The sequence below is a fragment of the Lagopus muta genome, chromosome 6 (assembly GCF_023343835.1).
Source record: "Lagopus muta isolate bLagMut1 chromosome 6, bLagMut1 primary, whole genome shotgun sequence".
In the NCBI taxonomy this organism is placed as follows: domain Eukaryota; kingdom Metazoa; phylum Chordata; class Aves; order Galliformes; family Phasianidae; genus Lagopus; species Lagopus muta.
Genome location: NC_064438.1, coordinates 36,015,380 through 36,025,083, shown reverse-complemented (window position 1 = coordinate 36,025,083; position 9,704 = coordinate 36,015,380). Strand labels below are relative to the sequence as shown.

The 9,704-nt window shown below is 49.5% G+C and overlaps 1 protein-coding gene across 1 annotated transcript; it reads left to right on the top strand.

The window, feature by feature from the left end:
* Window positions 1-5,105: 5,105 nt before the first annotated feature.
* On the top strand, window positions 5,106-9,483 carry NFKBIA (NFKB inhibitor alpha). The gene is made up of 6 exons (XM_048949477.1): window positions 5,106-6,285; window positions 6,546-6,654; window positions 7,100-7,310; window positions 7,805-7,893; window positions 8,007-8,267; window positions 8,738-9,483. The coding sequence occupies exons 1-6, from the start codon at window positions 5,972-5,974 to the stop codon at window positions 8,783-8,785; spliced, it is 1,032 nt and encodes a 343-aa protein (XP_048805434.1). The 5' UTR covers window positions 5,106-5,971; the 3' UTR covers window positions 8,786-9,483.
* Window positions 9,484-9,704: the final 221 nt, after the last annotated feature.

Sequence of the window (9,704 nt, the reverse complement as noted above, 5' to 3'; positions counted from 1 at the left end):
CAGGAATTGATCCAACTTTGGAGAGAGAGAAATTTAAACTCAGTTCAGGCTGAAACATCTGCATGGCATCTCCATCTGTTCCTATTTCTTCCAGAGCCCTGTTAATGACTCCCAGCCCAGCACTGTGGACTCCTTAGTGTGTTCCCAGGTGCAGCTGGGGGACTCCAGCACCTGAGGACATGGGCACCCTCCAACACTATGTGCAGTGCTCATAGTGATCCCTGCTCTCTGTAACTCAGCCCTCATGCAGCCCTGCTCAGCAGCAGTCTTTTGTCAAGTCAAAGGAAGCATGGGCTGGAACAGCAGAACATTATGTGAAAACATATCCAACCCTGAACAAACTGCCTGCATTCCCTGCAGGCAAAGGCAGCTCCAAAACTAGTCCAGAAAAAAAGGAGCTTCTGTCAGGAGCATGCCACACTGTGGTACATGAAGCAAAGTCCTCTCTGGTGCCAGTCCAGCAACCGCTTTATGGTGGGGAGAAGTGGGCCTGGGGCCAGCCAAAGACTTCTTCATTTGCAGAGGGTGTGCACAGCAGGAATCAACCTCAAGACCTCTGTTTGTAGTCCCAAGGTTTTTTCAGGAAGCACCCAGCCCAAAGTTCATTTTATGTGGTGCTTTTTTTTTTCTCTTTTTTTTTTTTTTTTTTCCTCCTCAGGGTTATGCTCTCTGTATTCTGTCTAGTATTTCCTACTTCCTTCCCCTTGGTTCCCCTGCTATCTCACAGATGCAGTTACAGCACTTGGTAAATTAACCCCTGTATTTGCCACATCCGTCCTCAGGGAAATCCCTGATATCACACACAACTCAGCTACTAATTCAGGCTGCCCTGTGGCTGCTTTCTGCAGAGGGCTCCAGCTGCTTCAGCCATTTCCATATAAGCAGCACATCTGCTTACTGGGATGAAGTGCAGCCTTTGCACCCACCAACTTTAGATATCAGAACAAGCGAGGCCTGCAGTGCCTGGACTCAGACTGCAGCCAGCCCTGCTTCACCTGCCCTGCTCAGGCATTCCATTTGCTCAAAATATCATCTTGTACCACAGGGAAACTCACATCTAGACCCAGCTTCAGCTTTCTATATCCCAAATTCAAGCAGAAAGGAAAGTAGCACCTTAGTACAACCCTACTTGCTCCTTGTGTCTGACAGGAACCCTGCCCTGAATTCCTACAGCACCACTTTTCTGCACAGTCCCATGGAACTTCTTTCCCCACCTTTGTAAGCTTCCTTCTTGCTGGGAAAAACTAGAGAAGGTAATATTACCACATGTCACAGCTGCCTGCAGGGGAAAGTCCCTTTGTAATTGTCAGCACGCTTCCAGTTGGTGTTTTCTGTTTCAGGTGCTTCCACTCTGCTGTAGGAGAAGGGGCCATGCTGATGGGGAGCAGTGTTATTTGTGTTGCTGAGGGGGAAGTTGTACTACAAGCCCACGAGACTTGCCTGTGTTCCCCCTCACACTCCACAGCTTTTCTTATACATGGCAGCACGTTTTTCTGCAGCAGGCAACAAGCATCAGCTCTAGGCAAAGGCACTGCGAGCAACGTGCTGTAACAAAACTTGCATGGAGAGAAATGGGAATGACACCAGAGAAAACTTGCCTTCCCAGTGGTAGCAGATTTCAAATGAAGTGACCTGTATTTACCCCTAAGGCATAACAACAAAAGCATTTTAAATTTATATCACACATCTCATCCCTAAGGATCTCCAAACATGCAAGCAATGGATTTATAAACAGCCCCACAGTTCACAGAGAGAAATGCAGATCTTCCCAGGGATGCAACAGTCAATTTAAGAGACATCAAAAATAAGACACAGCCTAAAAATAAAACCAGAACTGAGCGTGGTCAGTCAGAAATATACATAACAACACTGTGGAGCTCTGGCTGGATACCCTGGTGAGCTCCATTTCTTTATCTGTGGAGCAGCCTTAAGATTTTAAATGACTTAATTTGGACCTTGGCTATTCATGCTGAAAAAGTACCTCCCACGTAGTTTGCTTGGTTATCATGTCAGCCTGAATAAGATAGATAAATGTTTCCTCTGTATCCACAGCTCACAGTTTTGGGGCTGTTCTTTGACAGTCCCCAGTCAAAAATACATGAGGGGGAGGTGAACAGCCCACGTGTAACACTGTGAGCTGATAAAAATAACCTGTGCTTAAGTCTCTTGTGCCCACATGGGCTTCTAAAAAATCCTTTCAAATTAGCAACAGTCAAATTATTATTGGAAAGCAGGAGGGAAACGTCCTCGTTCAGCTCTGGACAAAGAGTTTGGAACTGAATGCTGTCTAGTCCTTACCCCTCTAGCAGCTGTAGATGAGAGGCCAAGGTAAGCTGATTTTAATTGCAAAACACTGCCAGAATTAGTGTTTTCTAGCTACTGTTTCCTAGCTTCCACTGAACAACAAAGTCTTTAATCCTTCGAATAAATAAAGGGGAATCCTATTCCAAAAGGGCACACAAATTAGAAAGGGGGTGCCTCACTTGGACCAACACATGCAGGCAGTGGGTTTATTGCACTGCTTTGCTTTACTTTTGTTTTTAGCCTGGGCCAAGATCCTCCTGAATGCTGTGAACTCCCTTTCCTCTTATGTTTACTCCTAGACATTCACAATCCCTGAGATTAAGTGGGTGGAAAGAGTTAACAGATATCTGCAGTGGCAATCACAAAAGCACAAAGTTGAGGGACCAACTCTGGTAAATCAACAGCATCACAGAGACAGCAGTAGACAGCTCTCATGATTAGTGTGGCAATCAGGAAATTGCAGTTTAATGTGCTTGCTTGAGGAAGCAGCACGAGAATCTTTCATGTACTTCAAAAATGGATTAAAATCTTACTGCCCCTTTCCAGCAGTCAGGCACGCAAGACTGCTTCTGAACCTTGCCAGCCAGAGACAAAAAAAAACCCCACAAACATATTCCCCGCAAGCTGGCAGCACAGCAGATGGGGTGTTTAGGGCAGAGGGAACTTTTGCAAAATCCAGTCCTCAGGTACCAGGTGCAAACCCACACAGTCCCAGCCTTTTGCATTGGCACAGCACTTTTCCGGTAGCCATTTGCTTTGGGAATGCCCTCTGTACTGTAATGTTCGTGTAACAAGGAGAAGGAGCCATTTGCAGAGCATCTGCACAGCCCTTCACTGAGTGCCACAGAACTGCCTCCTTCAGGCAGTAGGGACTCCTAACATAGTCACAAATACAAAATGCAAATACCCTGGGTCTCAAGATGATGAGTGTGAAAAGCACTCCTCTGAGATGAGTACATTCAGAACAGACCTATTAAACCAGCATATGCAAGAGGATAGAGGCCTTCGGTTGGCACAGATCATGGCAACTCACTATAACCTGTCCTGGGTCTGAATGGCTGCTTTGATCCTAGGGGCATGCAACATACAAGTGAGGGGCATGCAGCAAATCTGAGCAGTGGGCAACCGAAAGGACAAAATGACACACTGAAAAACTGAGCTTGTTTCTTTCTATCATATTTACTCGTGCTTGTGGACTATGTGGAAGATTGTACAGAATGATTGATAGAATGAGTTAATTTTCAGCAAGAAAATATTTATTTTTATACTGCCTCAGCAGTATAAAAACAGCACCAATGACTTCCCCACAACTTCAAAACCTTTGTCACTCTGTCTCCTACAAGCTTATGCTCTCCCTCTAGGCAAATACTGTAAACAACATTGTTAGCTGAGAGGAGTTACAGAGAAGATAGCAGCTTTATTTGTTTTAATAGATCCTGCTTGTCCTGTCATCCACTGGCTGCCTGATACTTCACACAGAGACTGGGGCACCGGCAGGGCTGCTCCTTGATCTGAGCTCTTGGCTGCCTCACAGCCTGGGCACCAGCCTGGGGCCCTGTGGTGAGACTGTCAGAGCTACTGTTAACTCATTTTCTTAGAGCAAAATTCAAAACAAAATAGGCATCAGTAAACATGCTGCACAGACTTGCACCCACTGGCCCTGAAGCTCAGCCCCCGCTGCCAAGGGCATGGCTGGGGCACTGCAGCCAGCAGGAAGAGGGCTGACCTTTCCAGCCAGAAATCGTTTTGCCATCTCCTTTCCACCATCTACAACTGTCTGAAGCACCACAGCTCCCAGACATACGTAAAACAAGTACACCTCCACACGTGTGCCTCCAAAATGAGGCCTGGCAAATGGTTTCTAAAAATAGCCTGAGGTTGCCTGTGACAGCAGCTGGAAGTAATTTGCAGAGGCAGAGAACTTGTTTTGCTGAGTTTGGTTTCCAGCTGCTGCAATGTGGATGGGAAGTTCTGCAGTGTAATTTCTGTATGGCTCCAGCAGAACCCTGGTGGGAGGCTGCTCAACTAGGCCTGCACCCAACTCCCTGCGCTGCCATGAGGCAGGCAGGAGGAGATTCATTTGGTAATTAAGTTCCCCCTGCCAATTTACATTAAAAAGGGGAAACCCTTTCAAGAAGCTTGCAAAACTTTCATAACCCTATAACCTATACAAGAAAAAGTTGCCTGGCTTTTTTAAACCTGCCCAAAAGCACCAGCGGGCTGTCCCAGGCCTTGAGATGAATAATGAGAAAAAGGCCAGGAATGGTATGGACAGGCTGGAAACCAAGACCAGATGTTTTCAGGAACCCATGTGCCCTCTCTGCTCTTCCTCCCCCTTTCATCTTTAGGTTTTCTCCCAGGGCCTCTTGCAGAGGGACACCATCCCACGGGAAAGTGGTCAGAGCACATCTCAGGCAGTTAGTCAGCCAGGCCAGCAATTGCTGCAAGAGGAGAAAAATCCTTAATGGGAATCCCCCACATCTGAGAAGCAGCAGAGAAATTCACCAGGGAAAAAATCGGCGTCGCTAAACTCCATACTGCCTTTAATCCTTGTGGGAGGCTGCACTCAGCCAGCTCTCATTGCAAGCAGATGGGAGGGCATCAGTGAAGAGCAGAGAAGAAAAAATTAAAGTGGACTCAGAGAATAAGGATGCAGACAAAATATATCACTTTCTAAGGGGGAAAAAAAGTTTGTGGTTTTTTTTGTTTTGTTTTGTGGGGTTTTTTTTGTTTTTTTTTTTTTTGTTTTTTTTTTTTTTTAAATCTTCACAAATGTTCTGAAGGGTTCTGTATAGTCGTTGGCAAGAACTGCATGCACAGAGTGGAGCATGACTTTCCTTCCCATCACATATCACAGAGACAGATTAAAATCTTTCACAGCAGAAGGTGAGTTGTCCTGAAGGCTGATGCCATACCTGCAGGCCTGCAGCCAGTGTGACAGTTTAACACAAGTCATGCACAATAGCATGGATCTCTCAAATAAATTATTAGCACTGTGACACACTCAAGGCTTTGGGACCTGCGGCCAACACAGACAAGCTCTTCTCCTGCAGCCCTAGGCCCTGCGTGGAGCTTCCCTCCCCCGAGACTGTTGCAGGACAGGCAGCGCCGGAGGGCAGGTGTGGGTGCTGCTGGGACAACGCGGGCACAAGGACGGAGCACCTGGAGCAGCACAGCAGGTGCTCAGCGCGCTGACCGCAGCCTCAGTATCCACCCCTCTGGGCAGCGACGGGCTTTATAGCGCCACCTCGCCACCAGAAGGCCTAAATCTGCCCTCGGTCCGACGCACGCCAGATGAGCGCTGGTTAATGCCCCTTCGGGGAGGCCCTCATCCCGCGCCGGGCGGGGGAGCCCCGGGCGGGCTGCAGCGCAGGGCAGCAGGCCGGGCGCCGCAGGGAAGTACCGCGGGCAGCGCGTTACTCAGCGGGACGGCGAGTACTTCCCCGCGCCGAGCCCCCCCGGCAGGCGCGGCAGGGAATTCCGCCGGGCTGGGCTGGGCCGGGCAGAGTTGGGCCGGCCCCGTCCCTCCCCTGCCCGCCCCTGGCGCCGAGCAGGACCGGGCTCGCCCGAGTGGCTGGAAATTCCCGCGGCGGCGGCTCCTCCCCCGCAGAAATCCCCTCGCCGGGGTGTATAGGCGCTCGCTGCCGCCGCCGCCGCTCACTCGCGGATGCCCGCTTGTCTCGGAACGTCGTCGCCAGCACCAGCAGCCGCGGCGTCGCGCCGCCCCGCCAGCCCCGCCGCCATGCTTAGCGCCCACCGCCCCGCCGAGCCGCCCGCCGTGGAGGGCTGCGAGCCGCCGCGCAAGGAGCGGCAGGGCGGGCTGCTGCCGCCAGACGACCGCCACGACAGCGGGCTGGACTCCATGAAGGAGGAGGAGTACAGGCAGCTGGTGCGAGAGCTGGAGGACATCCGTCTGCAACCCCGCGAGCCGCCCGCTCGGCCACACGCCTGGGCCCAGCAGCTCACCGAGGACGGCGACACGTAAGTCGGGGCCGCGGGAGGCCGGGCCGGGACGCGCCGGCGGCGGGGAGGCGCCGGGCGGGGAGCGGAGCAGAGCGCGGAAAGTCCCTGGAGCGGCTCCAGGAAGAGGCGGCTCCGCGGCGCGGAAAGCCCCGGCTGCCGAAAGCCCCGGCTTTCGAAACGTGCACATGACTGCGGCCGTGACCCGGGAGCCGCGTCAGCCACGTCCCGAGGGGAGATTTGGGGCTCACATAGGGTGCTTCCTTTTTTTCTTGGTGCAGTTTTCTCCACTTGGCGATCATTCACGAGGAAAAGGCCCTGAGCCTGGAGGTGATCCGGCAGGCCGGTGGGGACGGCGCTTTCCTGAACTTCCAGAACAACCTCAGCCAGGTACGCTGCACCCCCGGCCCGGGCCGCCCCCACAAAAGGCCCGCGGGGAATTCCCTTGGAAAAGTTTCTCTGTAGTTGGATGGATGCTAAGTTGGAGCCCACGTTGGGGAAAGCACCTGGCCCACTTCGAGCAGTGAGGATGCAGCACTTTGTCCTACTGCAGCCTCTTACATTTTCCGTATATGATACAATGGATTGTGTTCCTCTCCATTGGGATGTTAATGATATCCTTCATATGGATGGAATGTCTGATATCTGGAGAGCCCCAAGTCCATGGCTTCCAGACTAAAGAGCAGCAGTGTGCTGTGCCAGGAAGCATAAAGACCTGACTTGCAGTACTTGCAGTTGGGCAGAAGTCCTCAAAAGCCACTGCATGGTTTGTGTATTTGGACATTTGCCACACTTGTCACATAACTCAAAGCTGTGTGTTCCCTCCTGCCTGCAGACTCCACTCCACCTGGCGGTAATCACAGACCAGCCTGAAATCGCCGAGCACCTGCTGAAGGCTGGCTGCGACCTGGATGTCAGGGACTTCCGTGGGAACACCCCACTCCACATCGCGTGCCAGCAAGGCTCGATCCGCAGCGTCAGCGTCCTCACGCAGCACTGCCAGCCCCACCACCTCCTCGCTGTCCTGCAGGCCACCAACTACAATGGTATGTGTGCGCTGCCCTGGCAGAGACCTCTTGAGAAGTATCTCGTTCCCTTTGCAGTGCTGAGGAGGCCCCAAAGCAACGTAGTTTCTGACTTCCTTAAGATGTCATGGGTTCAGCCTTCTGGGCCTTCTTGCTCATGATCACTGGCTCTCATGGGCCTTAAGTTTTGTATTTTTAGTGAGTACTTCTGCAGTACTCGTAGCAGTTATGTTTTTGTGTGTTCCTTTTTTTTTTTTCTCTTTTTTTCTTTTAATTTTTAGTTGTTACAGTAAGGCACAGTTAAACACTGGAATAAAGCCTCTAAGAAATATTTCCAAAATCCAGCCCAGTTATCCATACTTAACAGAAGCTGGAAAGCTGTTTTGAAAAACGTGTTTTTGCCCTGGTTAATTTACAAACTTAGATACTGTCCTGTCCTATCATCTTGACTTTAAACAAGTTATGGGACATTTGGTAAGACTTACTCAAATTTTGCCTTCGTTTTTATCTCCCAGGACATACATGTCTCCATTTGGCATCTATTCAAGGATACCTGGCTGTTGTCGAATACCTGCTGTCCTTAGGAGCAGATGTAAATGCTCAGGTATGTACTTTACAATATGAATTTGACTGAGCTGTCTAGTCAGAAGAATCAACAGGTGTGACAGTGCCAAATCTCACTCCCCTAATGCAGTACCTCATGTTTTTTCCAAACAGGAGCCGTGCAATGGGAGAACAGCACTACACTTAGCTGTAGACCTGCAGAACTCAGACCTGGTGTCACTTCTGGTGAAACATGGGGCAGATGTGAACAAAGTGACCTACCAGGGCTACTCTCCATATCAGCTCACATGGGGACGAGATAACTCCAGCATACAGGAGCAGCTGAAGCTGCTGACCACAGCTGACCTGCAGATACTGCCTGAAAGTGAGGATGAGGAGAGCAGTGAATCAGAGCCAGAGTTCACAGAGGATGAAGTAAGTACTGTTTGCTTCTTTTCAAGAGAGGAGTCACATCCTGCCCGTTGTTTGGCTGGTGTTGCAGGGATGACCTCTTCCCTATAAAACTTTTTGGGATAACAGCCCATGAAGTAAGGCTGTGCTGCCAACCATCACAGGAGTGACGGTTAGGGCAAGGATATAAATAGGATGAGCTTAAGAGTGAAATATAAATAATACACTGGGGAACAGAGGGTAGCTTCACACTGATTTCTCTGTAGGTATACTACAGAACTTCATGACATAAAATAGTTAGTGAGTGGATTTGGACTTCTCAGCGTTTGTTTTTGTGACAGTCTTAGTGCTGTTAAATAGCAAATGTAACCATTTCAGTGTGTAAGTTGCAGACGTACTGGAGTTAGGGCATGTAGAATTTGGCTGCTGTCCCAGAGTAGATGGGATACTCCTAGTAGGAGTTTGGCATTAACAGCATTTTGTTTTTCTTCCAGCTTATGTATGATGACTGCTGTATTGGAGGAAGACAGCTGACATTTTAAAGCAGAAGTTTCTGTGAAAAGTGACTATGTACATATGTATAGGAAAAAAAGCCTGACTTTCTTCATTTAAAAAGAAAGTCTATACTCGAAGGAGAAAAAAGTACTGAGATACTACACTGCCCAGCCAGGAGCGCGTCATGCTAACAGGTTCCATGTTCTGACCTGTACTTCAGTAACAGGAATGGGATGTGTAACATTGTTAAGAGATCAGTGAATGTGCACACCATCTGATAAAGAGCTACGTTATCTAATTTTCTCTGCTGCATGAGGATAACAGACTGCACGTCCAATGTACTGTAAAAAATACATTTGAGAGCGGCCTTGTGACACTAAGTGCTGTGAGGAGTGCTCATCCCCTCGGTGGCAAGACAGGCCTGCACAAACGTCCCATCTGCTTGAAGACTGTGAAGCTGGCATTAGGTTAAGGCACTGCTGTGCCCTGCTCCCTGACCCTGGCTGCTCAGGGTTGAGGTGCAGCAGGTGGAGAAGTCTGACCATGGGAAAGGTGTCCTGGCTGCTGGGAGGAAGGTAGCAATGATGTTAACTGTGGGCATTGGAAACTGTGTGTTTCACACCATGTGTGTCATAATTGCTACACTTTTTAGCAACTGTAAAGAATGTAAATACTGTACATTTTTGTTTATAATTATTTTGGTACCTGTGAGATATGTATTTATTAAAAAAGGCAAATTTCTGTACCCAGCCTTTGAAACAGTTCATTATCCGTCTCATCATGAGCTGCATGGGATCCACATGATCAGCTTTTTCAGTAATAGCTGGTGTAGTAAACATATGGGGTCAGAGGCTGGGGGGTTTTGGGTAGTTCACTACAGAAAGAGTAGGACATGTAAGCAGCTTTCAGCTCCCAGCATTTCTGCTGCAGCTAATTTTAGCAACACACGTAGGTGTAGCTTCCTGT